Source organism: Anser anser (assembly GCF_964211835.1).
Source record: "Anser anser genome assembly, chromosome: 14".
Classification (NCBI taxonomy): domain Eukaryota; kingdom Metazoa; phylum Chordata; class Aves; order Anseriformes; family Anatidae; genus Anser; species Anser anser.
This window is the reverse complement of record NC_139735.1, coordinates 19,137,176-19,154,654: the sequence shown is the minus strand read 5'-3', so window position 1 is coordinate 19,154,654 and position 17,479 is coordinate 19,137,176. Positions and strand designations below refer to the sequence as shown.

At 38.1% G+C, this 17,479-nt stretch overlaps 1 protein-coding gene across 15 annotated transcripts in view; it reads right to left on the bottom strand.

Annotated features, from left to right (window-relative positions):
- The window catches only part of ATP10B (ATPase phospholipid transporting 10B (putative)), a 159,477-nt gene that overhangs the window by 23,306 nt on the left and 118,692 nt on the right, over positions 1-17,479 (bottom strand). For all 15 annotated transcript variants that reach the window (XM_083798075.1, XM_083798067.1, XM_083798061.1 and 12 more), the window contains 7 exons: positions 16,810-17,014; positions 13,762-13,847; positions 10,711-10,817; positions 6,339-6,470; positions 3,942-4,069; positions 2,543-2,795; positions 1,416-1,651 (listed from right to left, as the gene is read on the bottom strand). In XM_083798075.1, the coding sequence (XP_083654201.1) occupies positions 1,416-1,651; positions 2,543-2,795; positions 3,942-4,069; positions 6,339-6,470; positions 10,711-10,817; positions 13,762-13,847; positions 16,810-17,014 (1,147 nt within the window). The remainder of the gene's footprint in view (positions 1-1,415; positions 1,652-2,542; positions 2,796-3,941; positions 4,070-6,338; positions 6,471-10,710; positions 10,818-13,761; positions 13,848-16,809; positions 17,015-17,479) is intronic.

Below are 17,479 nucleotides of genomic sequence, written 5' to 3'. Positions count from 1 at the left end.
AGGTCTTCACATTTGTCACAGAGGTTAAGCAATTTATTGGGATAGAGTTACAGCAGCTAAGGCTTTTTATTTCCAGGAGAGCAGCATAACCTCCTTCTAAAAAGCAGATGTTTCATACTAGTTCCTCAGATGATGCTTTTACAGAGGGGAAACAAGCAAACAAACAAAGGAAAACATGGCATTTTATTTCTGAAAGAAACTGAAGAGGCTTGGCAGAAAAAATATCACTGAGGAAACATATCTGGCAAGGAAGTCCTATATCACACTTCAAAAGTCAAGACCCATAAAACAAACAGATATAGAGAGGTTCTCAATACTCCATGAGGACTGGGCTGGAAAATGTGAGGACAACTGACAACCCCCCATATTCCAAGAACAGGAGGAACACTGACCAATATCTACTACAAAACAGAGAAACTGAATGAGACAAGTAGGATCTTAAAATTAACCTAAGCTTACATCAACCAAAAAAATGTCAGCAAGTCAAAAACTCTGCCAAGAAGAACAACTGCAGAAAATAAAGTTCTGAGAATCCTCTATTTATTAGAATTTCTTACAATGAAGATTTGGAAGGGTTTTTTCCAGGCGTTTAATTTTAATTGTAATTCTGATTTTGAAAGTGTTTCACCTCCTGGAGTGCATAAAAGCTTTGTCTGAAATGTCTCTTAAAAAACTTTCAAGGAGAAAAAAACAGACTGACCTTAATTAGGTTGTGTTAGATTTTGGGAAGTTTCAGATCTAAAATTCAGATGAGTCTAAGGCTTTTCTAGAAGTGCAATGAAGATGACTCAAACTTCCATGTCAGAACTCGAGGTGAGGCAGAGGCCACCAAGCTACTGAATTGGGACAAGGCTGTTCAGCATCTGTTCAACATCTCACAGGGTCTGAGAACATAATCTGATAAACCTTTCTTGCTTCATTTATATTCTCTACGTGAAAAGTGTTGGGATTTTTATTTTTTATTTTTGTCTCAAAGAAGTGCAACACTTAGCTTTTGACACACTAACAAACCATACAGAACTGTTCTGGAGAGCACAGCTTTTGCATTTGGCATGCACAGCTCATGGGTGGCTAAACTGTTTATCGGAGACAATATGTTGCAGTGCTGATAGCAAAAGTAGTTTGTGGCATTCTGAACTGTGTTCAGACTCAGACTTCAATCCCATAACCTTTTCCCAACCATCCTCTTCCAGAAGGACCTATACTGCCCTTTTCTGCAAAGCCAGGCTCCAGGCTCCCATCTCTGCTCACATCCCCAACTCCTCTTGGCACAACCCCAGCCCAGCATTCCCATTGCAGTCTACCTCACCTTCCTGCCATGTCAGTGTACCAAAACAGTACAAAAAGCTCATTCCCCTCTATGCGAACTACATATCTTGTAGTTAAATGTGCCAGCTCGATCTGTTTGTACTCACAATGGTGCTGCTGAATGCCACTTGAGATCGGTTGCTGTCACGACGACCAAGTGACCTATTCCGTGTATGCCCCTGAAAATGAGCTCTAGCGCTCTGGCACCTCCTTAAGGGTCTCATGGTCCTTTGATTATAAGTGCCTGGTCTTTCAATGTTCATGGAAGGAAGTGTGAAGTGTTGAAGTTTTGCAAAATCCGCATCATCTAAATCCAACTCCTTATGGGTTTCCAGGCGCTTGGCTGTAAACAGAGAAAATAAAACATTCTCTCTTATACTGTTCTTTGCATGGCTTAGGAGTAATTCCTTGGTTAGTTACAAAAAACCTGAAATAAACTAACCCAAAGCTAAAACAACTCAAAAGCCATCATCAGAAAAACCTTCACTATCCACTTTATTTTCTGGCAACTCCCTCTCTGCAATATTTATTATTGTATGAAATCAAAAATGCATTTCAAAGTGATCAGTCATTTTTAAGGATTTCTCCTAAATGCTAAGAGCTGCACTTTGTAGTTGTCTGGAACAGGAGAAAGAAAGAAGGTAATTCACAAATTTGTTAATGCTCTCTGTCACAAAGCACAAGCATCTTTTCAGCAGCTTCTTGCCAGCTAAATTAAATCCTTTGTGCTATGTAGACAGAGAAAGTAGCAACCAAGAAGGGGTCTGAGTAAAGATGTCCAGATTTGGCGCTGGATGCCAAAAGATTTCAGATACAGACTGCAGCTAGGGTTGACTCTAGAAGATGTAGCTGCACCTTCTTTCATATTACACAGAAGTCTATGGCAATTACTTTTGGACCCACTGAGTTTGATTAATAAGTAATTTCAGTTTGTGAGCCTACAGAAGATTGCCTAGCATTTATTTAGAAATGAAAATGTTCTTTTTGCACTATCAAGAGAGTATTCAATGCAAGGCAATGGGAGGTCTGCAGAAGGAACCAGAAAACCTTTCCTATCTGTCCTCCAAATGAGTTAAAACTTCACTTTAGGAATCTCCATAACAGGAGTCCGTCACAAAATGGAGACAAAACCACAAATTCAATCAGAAGTGTCAGTAGGTTTAAATATTATTATTTAAATTAATAAGATTTACTAGCTCAGAGAAAAAAGAAAGTTTAAAAAAGTCTCTCCTACCATTTTCCTGATGTGAAAACTCATGTCCATCAACAGTACAGCGTCGGAATACCATTTTGTTTTCTGTTAGTGTCCCAGTTTTGTCTGAGAAAATATACTGAATTTGTCCAAGATCTTCAGTAATATTTAGGGCTCTGCACTGAATGGGCAAATCTGCTTCTTCATCATAGAGGTCAATGTCATTGTGAATTAAGAAGACTTGGCCCAACTTGACTAACTCAATGGACACATAAAGAGAAATGGGGATTAAAACCTGAAAGAGTGATGAAAATCTCAGTGAGGTGTGAGACAAGTCTTATTGCTTTCTGTCAACAGTTTCCTGGCACAAGTATACTAACATTTTCAGAAAAAAACAGTTCTTCCTAGAGATGTATTGTAGGACCAAATAATAACAGTTCAATAAAAAAAAAAAAAAAAAAAAGAAACCTGCACACAACAGCAATGGATAGCTAGGGACAATAAGTCACAAATTTAAGACAAAATTATTTGAACCAAATCCAACGATGAGCTGATGAGTCTGAAATTGGATTCTTGACTCTCTTACAAAGCACATTTTCTGGTCCAAGGTACATGCATGCCGTTCTTCCCTCCTGAAACTCTGAGATGATGCACTAGCATAGGCTAACTCTTAATGTAAAAAAGTTTCCCAAGCAATGTCTTTGCATGCAACACTTCCCATCCACTAACTTCCCTGCCATGAAATAATCCTGAATTCTTAAGGTGCACAAATGTTCTGTTTAAGTAATGAAGGATAAACCCGTAACGAATCTCTGAGCAGCTCAGAAAGTTATCTTCATATTTCATTCATATTAAAGAAATTCTGTTCACTTAAATCTCAGCAGATAAGTCAAGAAATCAGAAAAGTATGATTTTTTCCCCCACCCTATAAATTGTTCTTCACAATTAGGTTTAGTCAGACTTAAATATGAGTATCCTACTTTTAATTCATCTTATTTCCTAAACCAGCAGAGCCATACCTAGCTATTATTCCCCACCGGCAAAACAATTTTTGTTTCACTGTCTTCCTGAGATATTAAGTGGCATTCTTATTTAGGAATGATGGGCATAGGCAGAAAAAAAACCCAAACAACTGATATTTCGATGTAAGCATCCTCTTTAGTGCATATCCTAGAGATTCTGGAGCTATTTAAAGATATAATACATGTCCTTCCTATCTATAACTCTGCGACGTTTCAACATCAACAAAAAAAAATGTGTTTTGAAAGAAAAAAAAGTATATGTCGCACTTCAATGTTTTGAAACACTCTTTACAATATTTTCAAATAGGATTTAGAAGGTACTGCACAGCTATTACTTGATACTAATTTTTCTTTGTTGATTATAATCAGTTATGAATAGCTTCTTCCTTGAAGGTAACAGAGAAGTGTTCGTCTTTTACCTGCAGTAGGATTATCATAGTCAAGAACAGGTAGAAACCAGCAAGAACTGGAGACAGAAAATTGCCATTCTCATCTGGGACATCATAAGGTGGATGTTCTGAGAAGCTTCCAGCCCAGACGCCATGACCTGTTGGAATACGTATGATGTTGAAATATACTGAGCAGGAAGGTGATTATTTTCATCCACCTGTCCCACAAGGCTCTTAGCTCTGTATACATCTCTTCTCACTCTACCTCTTGTTGCTGCAGGATTCCATCTCTGCCACTAGCTTTAAAAGTCCCCAGTGTTGAAGACTCCCATTCCACTTTCTAACAGAAAGTATGATAGCTTTTATAGAGAGAAGCTGAAATCTTTTTCATCCTTCCTGACCATTCTCAACTTCCACCTCTCTTTGTTAGCACATGCTTCCTATAATTCAAGCTAGGCAGCTCTTTTTTACTTTTCCTCCATTTCCCATCAGTTAAGTCACACCCCCAAACTGCTTCTTCCCCTGTACATTAAATATCAGTAGATTTCATTGCACTACTACAGCAAAGTCTCCAGTTCAGGACTTACCAACATCCCACCTGGACTATTTTACCATCTTTCATATTGCTCTTACTGACATAAACTTTGCTTAGGAATGTTACTAAATTTACATATTCAGAAACTTGACACATAGCTAGGACAAACAATCCACAGTGTATCATTCATTGCTCCTGATGCCTTTTTCCTGCCAAAAACCTCTATTAGTCCACTTTGCATACCCAGTTCTGATAAAACTTCTATTAGCATCAATTAAACAAGTGGTTGTTCTGCAGCATCTGCCTACTAAAATGCTGCCAAAGGAATTAAAATCATTTCAGCAATATTTTATGGCTAGAGACCTCAATCACAACTGAGGAAGGACGACTATAGTTGACAAGTCACTTCTTACACCCATTTTTCACTCTACGCAAGAAAAATACCGATTGATCCATGAGAAACATTTCTTCTTGTATAACAGCCTTACGTTCAGACAATGTTGCAAAGCAAGAACTCACGATAGAGCTATGGGACCATTTTATTTTTTTAACCTGAGCATATAAATTGTTTTCTTTAAATGCCGGCTTTTTCATCTGAGACTACCTTAAACCTTAAGTTAAAGGACTTTATTACTCAAGGGCCCCTACACAGAAGAAAAAGACAAGTCTCTAAATCGACATGACAGCAGCCAGGGAACAATGAAAATAAAGTCTCTCTCTCTCCCTCGCATAGAGCTTAGTTGTCAAACTGAAATCCCATTTCTGTGCCAAGAAAGCCCACTGCAACATGAAGCAGCAAAATTAAAAAAGTGATTAAGTCAGTTCTATCGTTCATCTTTTTGGATGGCCCTTACTTCTAACGGTGTTACACTGATGACTGGCTAGTGGGTCACATCATAGGCCTCTGGGGAAGGTTCACGAGAACTTGACAGGGGCACCAGATTTGACTTTGTCTCTACAAAACTAAATCAAAGCAGTAACACTAAGCAAGTTATCACTGAGATGAAATCGATTAAAAAGAACAGGGGCTTTGAACACAAATTGTTCATGGGAGCCTCTGTTATGTCTTTAAAGCAGTGACCCATTCAAAACTCAGCGGGCTTAAACTCTGGCCCTTTTCCTCAGGGTTAAGAAATCCCATTAATCCTGACCTGCCTGGGACAGACTGCAATCAGAGCTGGAGGGCAAGAGGGTGCTTACCTGCAATGAAAACAATGTTTTTGAGATCTGCAATGTAGTAAACTACTGTCAGATAACCGCAGCCCACCAAGTTACCATATTCAAGTGTGCTCACATGAAGGGAGGCACTGCAAAGCCCCCAGAAAAATGCAGACCGTTCCTAACTAAACACTTAATTCATCTCAGCCTGCTAAAGGGGCCATTGGGAAAGAAGGTAGCTGTGGAGATTGTAAACTGAATGAATTACCCATGTGCAGCTCACGGGTTGAAAATCGGATACCTCTGGCTAATATCACCCTGAATGGATTCGAGGAGAATGTCACTGAAATGAAAGTAAAGCTACATCATTTTAATTCTGTAGTTATACATGGAGAACAAACATCCATTCAGGAAGCATATCTCAATTTGTTAGCACCGATTCCTACAATGCATTAACCCAACGGCTTTCACTTGCCTGCTTTACACATATTCTGCCACAGTGGAGATGAGTCTTATGTGAAATATTTATAGCCATGGCTGAGTTTCCTTCCATCTGAATTGCTCAGATTTGACATTTTAAATTGTATATTGGAAGACCAAAGAGCCTAAAGACTCCAAAAGCATTGGGCCTTCAGCTCTAGATCTGATCTCACTCATGTCTATAAGATCAGTTTTAATCACCATATAGAAAAAAACAGTCAAATAGAAAGAAGATTTTTATCAGTGCTTCACACCTATGGCTCCAACAAGGCACATTGCGAACAGGAGTCCCACACACAAGAAAATATCCATATTCATCCGTCGCTCTATCTTGCTGCGCTTATAACGAGGACCATTGTTATTTAGCATGGCCTTGGTTTCGTGACCTTCAAAACACAAACAGATATCATATTTATGTAATATATATATTTTAAAGCATTTCACAACGTGGGAGCAAGATGCTCATGACTAATGCTAATTTAACTCTAGTTTCATTCAGTAATTTTATTGCCCATCTTCTCATTTGACTGTACATCAGAACATATGATAGACTAAATCAAGGGGTTTACAGAAGACCTCCATTATATTACAGCTTTCAGTTGTCATATACATTTTACTTCCCCAAAGACAGCAGATTCAACAGGAACAAAAGGTTTGTATCAATATTCAAATATCCCGAGATTCAAAAGCACAGATGTGCTTCTACATAACAGTCAAGTCTCCCTGAGAATAGAAGGAAAAACAACAGTAATATTGAATTTTGGTATTTTATAATCAACATGATTAAGTGCTATACTGATTCCCAAAACCTACATTTGAAAAATATTTTAAATATTTTCCATCAGCTATTTAGAAGCCACTAGGCATATTTCCTACATTAACTTAAACAGTATCTGACGTCAGATCCAGCAGTGAAAGATACTAACGTTGCTTAGTTTTTCACTATGTGGATGTTAAGTGCTAACAAAACAGTAGGACAAGAAATAATAATAAAAAAAGCATACCCAAATCATAAAACTTACTGAATTAAAATTGAGTTGGTATATTTGTAATGGAAAAAGAGGAGTTCTGTAAGAAGCTAACAAGCAAAAATTGCATTTTCTATTTTATTAATATTATCTAAACTGTGGCTCCACAATTAGCATATTTGGATACCATCTGTTGCTATATTAAATAGTATATTTTATGTTTATTCCTATAGTCCTTTCCCTGGAAAATACAGGCCATGCAGACTTGTATTTTACTATTATTTTGTGTGTGTGTTTTTTACATGTGTGTTCAGCATGTGAGAGGTACTGTTTGCCATCTATCTTTTGGCTTTTCCTAGAGAATTTTAACTGAAAGCTGGAAGTAAGGAATGATTTAATCACTCCTATTGGATTCATTCCAGCTTTACATCAAAAGTTATTAACTGAGGGAGACTGCAAGACAGAAAATTACCCTCCAGCCTTATGTTCAGGACATTCACCCAAGAGCCAGGACTCTTGGCTTCCTATTTCAATGAACATTCAATTATTTACACAACTCGGAGCTATGTCAGTGGGACCAGTTTATACCACCAGTGCTCCTCTCTTTCCAACTCATGTATATGTACACACCTGCTTATTCCACATAGGTATTCAGGATACAACTTGTGAAGCAGGAGGTGTGTGTTCACTCCCATGTAGGCAGAACTGAGAATGAAAACCAGGTCTTCCCTTCAGTGAACAAATGATCTAGCCACCGAGTTACACAGAAATGGAGAGTACTACTGCCTGCACTTCTGTTCCTCCAGCAGCTGTGCGAACCTTGTTCCTCACTTTTCTTTTATGTCCGGCTTAATAGAGTTTTTTGTGTTGAAAAAAACAAACAAAAAACATGACAAAGCCAGCTAGTCCACGCAGAAACCCTCAAACGAATGTTGATGGATTTATTTCAGCAAGAAAATGTGAGGAGCTTTATTTCCAAATTTCATCTCTGTTATTCCCTTCCACCTCAGCTGACCAACAGGAAAAGGAGTGTTCTGCACACCTCTAATAAGGATATCACTTTGCAAAAAATGTAATGTCAGAAATAAGAGAAACTACTCTTTTTTTTTCTCCTAGAGTCCTCATGGTTTTGTATGTAAGGCAGCACCTCACCTATCACCCCACTGGTACATTATCTATCAAATTTCTGGATGCTAATGGGCTCATCTAAAACTTGTTTTCATTCTGGTACTTTAGTACTTGAAAAGCATATAATTCTTGCTGCTGTCCTCATTGCAATGAGAAAACTATGTTGGCTGTTGGTCTGTAATTAGGTTTTGGTGCATTAGCGCTATTGCTTTGCGTAGAACCATTTCGGTTGCCATGAAAAGCAAAATCATACTTGGGTCAGATGAGAACTACACAGGCTAAACAATCACATTAAGTGATGGCTCGGCTCTTCACAAAGGCTTCCATTAGATAGTAAGTTTGAGGAGTAATAGGGTTATAAAAATAGAGAACGTGCCATGCTGTAATGTGACTGATCTTGGATACTCAGAAAAGGTCAGAGACCATGATTAAAAGCCAGAATATAATCAATGTCAAAGAAACCTAGAAATGAAGCAGGTACTGGCTCAAGTGAGTCTAATTTTAGAAGAAAAGGAATAAACTTTTATACTGACATTAACAATAAGATGACAACTGGAAATTGAGTTGAAGACTTACTCAGACCAATGAAATCACATCTTGAGAATCACTTTAAAACTCCCAACCTTTGCTGCTGGCAGCTTAAGCAACATTAACAGAGACCCACATTGGAATCTGTGCTGATGTTGAAAGGAGCATACTGGGAAATGACTTGACCAAAGAGAAGAAAAATAGAAATCCTTACAGAAGAAGATAAGACCTGTTAAAATGGGTCAAGAAGATGGCCATGGAAATGAACAGGGGGTTTGAACACCTCTCCTATCAAGAAAAGTTGTGAGAGTTGGTGTTAAGCTTGGAGAAGAGAAGACTCCAGGGAGATGTTATAGTATATAACAATATATATATGTAAAAAAATAAAACAATATATGTATTTTAATATATATAATACATATTATTACTATATATATACATATATAGTTATAGTTATACATGCAATATATAAAGGGAGCTTATTAGAAGATAGAGGAAGACTTTCTACCTGGGCCTGCAGTGACAGGACAAGGGGCAATAGTTTTAAACTGAAAGAGGTTGGATTTTGATTGGATGCAAGGAAGAACATTTTTTATGGTGAGGGTGGTGAGACAGAGAAGTTGTGCCCCTGAGGCGTTCAAAGTTGGGTCGGATAGGACTTTGAGCATCTTGATCTAGTGAAAGATTTCCCTGCCCACAGCAGGGGGGTTGGACTAGATGATATTTAAAGGTCCCTTCCAACTCAGACCATTCTATGAATCTGTGAAGTTACTCCCATGATTCCTATAGAGACTTTATATAGTAGGTCCAAAAAAATGAGTGATATCCTCCTCTGTCTGGCACTCCTCCTTGGTCTGGTAGGCACCATCCTCATTTGTGATGTTCAGAAAGACAGGTGTTGAAAGACCTACAAGGTGAAGGCTATTTTGGAAACATCTGGGAGCTGTAGCCATTTAAAGTCTACTTCTATAGCAATGAAATAAAATGGCTGATTGTTAGGTAAAATATTATGAATTGTGGAGGTCAATGTAAGGTAAATGACTCTTGCAAAAATGGTGACTTATTTTCTCTTAGGTATCTCAGCCTTGAGGCCTTCCAGGCTGCTGGTTAGACATACAACAGGTGACATGACTTCCAGAAAGGTAAAAATAACCAATAGTGATGTTAATCACTGTTTTTAACCTGACTTTTATTTCATCAACAAATAAAGAGGGCATAAGGAGTTGATACACTGGTAGTCAATAGGCTGCTTCTGGAGCAGAAGAGGGCATGGCCAACAAAGTCAATGATAAATCGTGCTCACTGAATAGAAGTGGTGGTAACATTCCAAAGGCAAAAGAAGCTGAGAAAAAAAATGAGCTGACCCACTGCTGAACCTGGCACTGCTGCGCTTGATCTGAGCACTGTCACTGTCTTGCATGGTTCATGTAGATTACTGCATGAAATGCACAGTTGTAAGGACACACACTGTCTGTGTCAGCACAAACCTGTGGGGCTGCCACCTCTTCTGTAACCTCCAGCTGCTTTTCTACTACTTCCCATGTGCTGGCACTGGCACCAGTTGGCTTTATGATGAAAACTAACCTACTTTTTTTGCTGGGTGGATCTTTAACTGCATCAGTTTCTGCCCTGAGGAGCCAATGAGACACCTCTTAGGGCAGCAGTATAGATTTTATAACCAATGAAATTATCATTATAATCAGAGCTGCAGAGCTGAGAGTTAAACTCACCTTATCAAATTTGACTTGACCAGACATTTTTGCATAAGTGTAGCAAGATACTTGACATACGCAAGGATACTGTCACTTGCCAGAGACCCAGTACAGGACTTGTTGGCTTTGGAGATGGATGAGTAACACCTTTACTTCAAAAGGTTATGTATTCTTCCCTCTGTACTACCAGTTCTTAAAATGTTAAATTGTGGTGCGATGCTAGACTACGCATATTTACTTAAGGATATTTACAAGGAAATTCTATGAATACTATAGAAAGTACTTTTTACCTGCATATATAACAATTCCTATTGCAACCTCAGTGTTTCTGATTGTACATCCACGAAGCAAAAGGCTTTCAATGTTAAAACCAATCCGTTCGTTATTTGGCTTTTCCCTAGAAAAAAAAGAAAGTAAAATAAAGCTATGTCCTTCTCTGTTCTGAAACAGTATTAAACAAAATTTCTGCATGCATGTCTAATTCAAGTTGAAACCAAGGAACTGCGAAGGCCCTACATTGCTTGTATTTCACTCAGCTTCAGTAAAGACTCCAGTAAGAAGTTACAGAGAAATTTAAGCATCTCTAAAAGCCCATTGACATTTTGTATGCATTATGATATCAATAGGATGAAATTTGGCTTTGACCTAGTACCTTACGTGATGAATTCAGTATCTCATAAATGAAACCAAGATACGTTGTGCAACCTAATTCAGTTTAAATTCTGTCAGAAAGTGGAGCAGTTTTTGCCTGCTGGTAGAAGTTCAGATGAATGTATCAGCACCCTGCAAGAGGTCTCTCTACCAACCACCGCAGGGCTTCTCATCTTTGAACCTCAGTTCACTTGAAAAGTATCTAGGCTGAGGCTTTCTTCCTCACTCTCACGCTGTTTATAAGACTTTTCATCCTGGTTGAAGATGTCCCATTACATACCAGATCCTTCTGATAGTAGAAGAGAGCAACAAAAATTTGATGGAAATTGTAAGGCCAGCACCCCATCAGGCAGGCAACTTGTTACTTCCCTCTGAAAATGAAAGCTACTTCTCATCACAGTTTTTTGTTATGCATTCTGGTAGGCTTCTCCTGAGATCTCTACAAAAACTGAGATTTTTCAGTTCAGTCACTCCAACTGGTTTTGTTATTTAAGTACCAGCATAAGAAAAGTCTTATTCCAGAATATGTATCTTTTCCTACTTTCTGTTGGATATTTAGCATTGCATTTACCAGTAAACTGCAGCGTTACTTAAATGGGGGGCAAGGTTAGGTGCTTTCTCAGGGCTATGTACAATCCTATGCCTATTTGCAGCTGCACGTGACATGACATAAAATGAGAGGAGTAAAAACGTTGAGGTGCCAAATACCTACAAGCTGGCAGAATAATAGGTTTGCTTAAAGAGTCTGCAGAGGAAGATTGTAAGGCAGCTCTGGCTTGCAGTGTTAAAGCAGGAGAAGCTCACTGCTGTAAGCTGGAGTGGAGGCGTATGATTTCCAAAGCACCTTCAAATTACAGATGCTCAGTTGTCTTCACTGGCATTTGAACATAAGGGGAGTGATGGAGTGATTACGGAGTATTTTGTGTATATGAAACCCAGGCTTTGGTGCAATGAGATTTAAGTAACCTATATGTGGAGTTCTATTAGTTAATAAATTTTAATTCAATTGTCTTTGTTAACACATTTTCAGAAATAATGCCAGAAACATCTTTCTCTGGAAATCTAGATTTAGCCTTGGTGAAATCACTTAACAGAAGCCTTCCTGCATCCCCTTGAGCAGAATTTGCTGTGGCCAGGACATGTCAGATGGACATCACCAAGTTCTTATCATTTTTAGCAGAGAGAGTTCTGTACTGCTACAGTCTTACAGCAGGGAGGTAGATGATCAATAATTTATTAAAAAAGACCAAAGAAAAAAAAATGCATTTTCCAAGGAAAATTATTTCATCTATCCCTGAATCAGGGAGAGAAAGGTCCTCTATTGCACCAAGCAGGTGAGATAATATACATTTCCAAAAGAGATTTCTGTTATAGGCTTTCAACAGAGATTCGAAGATTTTGAAGCCAGTCCTGGGTCCTAACGGTGTGTTTTTGTGTTTTCTTGTGACATATTGCCTACATTTATATAATCTCAGTGCTCTTGTGCTGTATTACAGCAGGCTAATTGGAACGATTGCTTCGATTTAGATTATACCCAGCGGTCCTCAAAGCCAGCAACTACAGCCAGCAATCAATACAAACTTGACCTGTTTTTACGTTTTAAGATATCACAGTAGAGGGGAATGACATTGCTATTAGACACATCATTCTTACAGGGCATAAATTCTCAAGACCAGGTTAGGAACAGTCAGGGCTGATAGGCGAGGATCTGCTGGTTTACTGATGTCAGAGGATCTGGCCATTTGCAGCTATGCCAGATGCAACGCTCTCTACAGTGCCCTGGCAGAGACATTAACTATTAGTTTAGCTACTAATAAACCTAAAAAAGTCAGGGCGTGTACAGGCATGCTGATACATTCATACAAGTTAAATTCTTTAAATTTGTTGCATGATGTGGAGAATGCATTTGGTCTGGGGCAGCAGCTTATTTCAGACAATTCCCTGGTGTGGGAATCAGCATGGATCAAGGATTATTCTGGAGAGGCCCTTGGGAAGCAGCTGCCCTGTATTCGAAAGTAAGAGAACTTTAGGACACGAGCAGTACCATACAAATTGATCTTGTAGCCTGGGAAATATCTGCTGAATTTGCTAGTATAGATTTCCCCATTATGCCTATCCCAAAATTATTTAACGAAAGAAAGAACATGAGGAACAGAGGATGCAGCTTTTTCCTCACACAATTATGTTTACATTCAAAAAAAAGCACTTTTTTTTAGACTAATGCATTGGCTCATTAGGATTTTTGGTGATGTCTTTTGCGTTCCGTCCAGAAGAAAATCCGGTTTGTTTGTTAGATCCTGGATACCCTTTCCCTGTGGCCACAAATATGAAGACATCAGAACCCATGCAGCCAGATATCTTTACACATAAAGAAGGATTTAGATTTAACATCTAGCTTAGCCTAACCCTCAGGTCAAACATAAATGCACATATATCTGAATTCTGAAAAGAGCTGAAGCCTTGTGAGAACAATTTTTATAAAACAACTGCAAATTCAATGTCAAGCCTCAGTCCTGCCTTGCCTTAAAACCCAGATTCCAGTCTACATTTTATATTGACTTCTGAGTTCAGGAATAGATAATAGCGATGTCAATCAATTTCTGCAAAATATGTTGCTTCCCTCCATATCTCCCCCAAGTGAAATATTAAAGCTAAGACACAAAATGAACTTGTGGGTTACAGATACTTACATGTACCCTTTGAATTTATTGAGATCATTGTTAGGCATTTCACAGATGATGGTGTTTTGGAAAAATTCTGGTTCAAATAAAGTATTCTGCAAAAGAAAACACACTGGGAGTGAGCATCAAATACAAAGAGTACTTGAAATGCTAAACACTAACACAAATGGGCTTGGTAAATGCACTTCACCAAACAAACAAATAAATAAATAAATAAAAGGTAAAACCCTGCCCTTGGATTCATACACAGCCAGACGGTGCAGCCAAGAGCGAAAGCTGCCTATAGTTTTAATTTTTAAATTCTCAAATAGCACACAAATAAATTCTTTTTTTTTTTTGTCAACAAAAATCTATTTCACCATAAGCAAACTTAATTGCAAAAAATAATGTAAATTTTTTTTTTCAGAAGGGCATTATCACACTATAGCAGATCTCCTTTGCTGGATTAACAAATCCTTAAATTAAATTAAAAAAATGCTGTGTATTGGACAAGACAACACAGATGCTGGTTAGTAAATGCACTTGTCTTCATTTAAGGTAAATGTAACAAAGTTCAAATTCCTTATGAAACAAAACAGTCTTCAGCCAAAAGCAAGATCAGCTGAAAATAATTTCAATGTTAATATGGATTTTGAAATATATTAGAAAAATTGCTTTACTGGTAAGGAATACATGATCACAAAATAAGAACTCGCATACTTGAATAATTTGAATACAGTCAAATAAATAAGACTAAAACAGACTAACAGCAAAACAAATAAACAAAAGTCCCAAAAGAAGGAAGGGGGGAGAAAGAGTCCTAAGTGCCAGGAGAGACAAATCAAGAAGGAGCTTCGTAGGCTAAGTGCTTACTGAAAAAGATCTGGGAGCTGAAGCAAGACACACACTTTTGCTTGATTTCCGTTACTCAAGGAAACCGGCTTGCTTTTCGGCTGCGTGAAGCAGTCCAGAAAGCTGACAACATGAAAGGTACACGATTGCCATAACTTTTTCTTTCTCAGCTGAAAAGATACAGAAGACTTTCATTTTAGATCAAGAACATGTAATAAGAATGGGATGCGAGAAACATGAAAGAGAATCATTATTGCTGTGTAATAAAAGCGTTAAGAGAATTAAAAACCACTTGAATCTAAACTCCTCCCATTAGGAGATTCAGAACTGGAAATCAGGTCTGCTGCTGTGCTTCCCTACCTTCTTCTAAAGCAAGAGAGAATTCCAGAAGTTAGACTCCTTCAGAAAATTCAAATCTTAAGAATCCTTCACTGAAATTCATAAAAGCTTTGGCAGACTGCAAGAGCAATTCCTCACAGTGCTAGTTCCCAAGTCTCTCTTTTTTTTCTTTACTGTGCTCTAATTCTTAAATTATTTTCTCTCTCCTGTTCTTCTTTTTCTGAGCAATACATAGATTTTATACATATACATACAAAATAAAATGTAAGCACAAACAAGTAGAGAATCTGATCTAAAAAATAAATTTTGGAGGAAAAATAAAAGCTTGATGATATCAGGGCATTTTGTATGCCTTCTGCCCCACATGGTTGAATATTTTTACAGTCTCTTTTAAGATCATTGCTGAATCTTATTCAACTCAGTAAACTCAAGAGAAAAATCAATACTTATTTGGTTATCCTATAAATATTTGTACAACAGGAGAATGGCAAGATGCAAGAGGAATATGGAGAGCTCATTACTCATTGAACAACCTAATAGGTTTCTAGCTAGAAAGGGGTAGAGAAAGATGATTCTTCTCAACACATTTTCTTCTGATGACAAGAATTTTACTATAGAAAATTCAAGTTAGAAAATGGCTTAAAGAAAAAAAAACCAACAAAACAGCTTCCTTCATCTCTGTCTTTTAAAGTTATGTGAATTCAATATTCCTAAGCATATCCTAAACCAAAGAACTAACCTCAGTTCATACGTATTTCATTCCTCCTTAAAGAGTCACACTTTATAGATGTAATTAAATCTGAGAAGTTTTATGGAGCACTTAAATCACAAGATTAAACAAAGCTCAAAGAACAAGGAAGTAGTAGTAGACAGGCACGCTAAAACCAGCTCGTATGCTATTTAGCACACTGGGTTTTTTTAGTCAACATACTGTTTACACTAATAATTTAAAATAACAGGGTAATATAATGATTATTTGAGCTCTGACCTTCCTGAGCACTGGGTATCACCATGGTCAGAAATGCATTCCACTTTGCCTATGTAACAAGACTTCGTATGTATAAACACTTCTGGACACACAGTTTATCTAAATAATGACTCCAAAACTTAAAAAAACAAAACAAAACAAAACAACAAAAAAACACGAACAGTTGGTCTGAAGCATAATACAGCACATGGGTGTTTTCTGATTTGAAAGAAGACTTCTTCATATTATAAACGACTGAGGCAAAAGTTTGGATTTTGTGTAACAGCACAGCCTCTAAAAGAAAAAATGGAAAACCTCATATATAAAGAATGCCCACATGAGATTGGTGCAGTAGCCAGCTGAACAATCAGCCTGTTGAACAGCCAGAACAATTCCTACCTGTAAGTGTACCTGCCTGGTGAAAGAGCAATAGTACATCAGCTGCAACAGGGAAGCAAAATCCATAAAGAAGCATACAGCCACTCTGGAAGGGCTGCACGAGCTGTCTTCCAATTTCTATGCAGAAATAATTCACTCAGTAATAGCAGCTTTTCTATGGGATGTGCTCTGACTACTTGCAGGGTGTGGATGGCTTATGCATAGGAAAGACTTGCTTCAGTAGCAAACCTGAGTACTGTGTATTGTCTCTTAGGAATCCATTGATGCAGTTTCCTGCAGGCAACTACCGTCTGAGGTAAATCTTCCCTTTTATACAGCTATCCCTGTCCAAGAATAACAGAGAGCTTTTGGGACAAAGTGCTGCCTTCTGCCCAGGGCATTAGCAGTAACAGCAAAAAATTTTTGCAGGTGTATTGAAGAAACCAGCCCATCAAAACTGCTGCACTTTGTGGCTGCAGCTGCGGTGCAAATGGGCTCAGACCAACCCCTGTCTGCATGGGCTGCATTTTCAGTAGACTTACCTGGCCAGAGAACCCCATCACGACTCGTCGTTGTTTAAGGTTTGTCTCCCCATCAAGGTTTGCTGTTTCCAAATGGCAGATCCCATTTTGATCAGAGGAGTACAGCAAGAGGATATCAGCTGGGATGGTCTCATTACACTGCAGCTGCACAAAATCCCCCACTTGTACATCTTTCCAGCACTTTTCAACATAGGCACGGTCCTTCCTGTTGGATTAAAAAAACATCATGGGTAAATGGTGACAAAAGGAAGGCAGGCCCCCTGGTTAACAGGGCTTCAATAAAAGAAAATAGGCCAGTGGTGGCACACCGTTGTAATTTTTTAAGAGAGACAGCAAAACACCTAGAAATTACTGCTTTAGACAGTTTCATAGTACTACTTTACCATATCTCTCATTCAAAATAAAATATCTACCTGAAATAATAAAAAAAACCTACAACAAAATTTCTCGTTCTAGTGTTAGGCTTACATTCTCCACCGTAAAACTAGAAAGGTGCTCAGACAAAGAGGTATTTTAAAGTATCTTATGCAAGAAATTCAGACATTTCTCCAACCGTATTCATTGGTTTTGACTATGACTAGGTCTCGGATATTTTCCATCATCAACATATAGACCCTGAAAGAAATAAACCAGTATCACTGGTTTGTAATTCTCAAAAGCTAATTTCGAG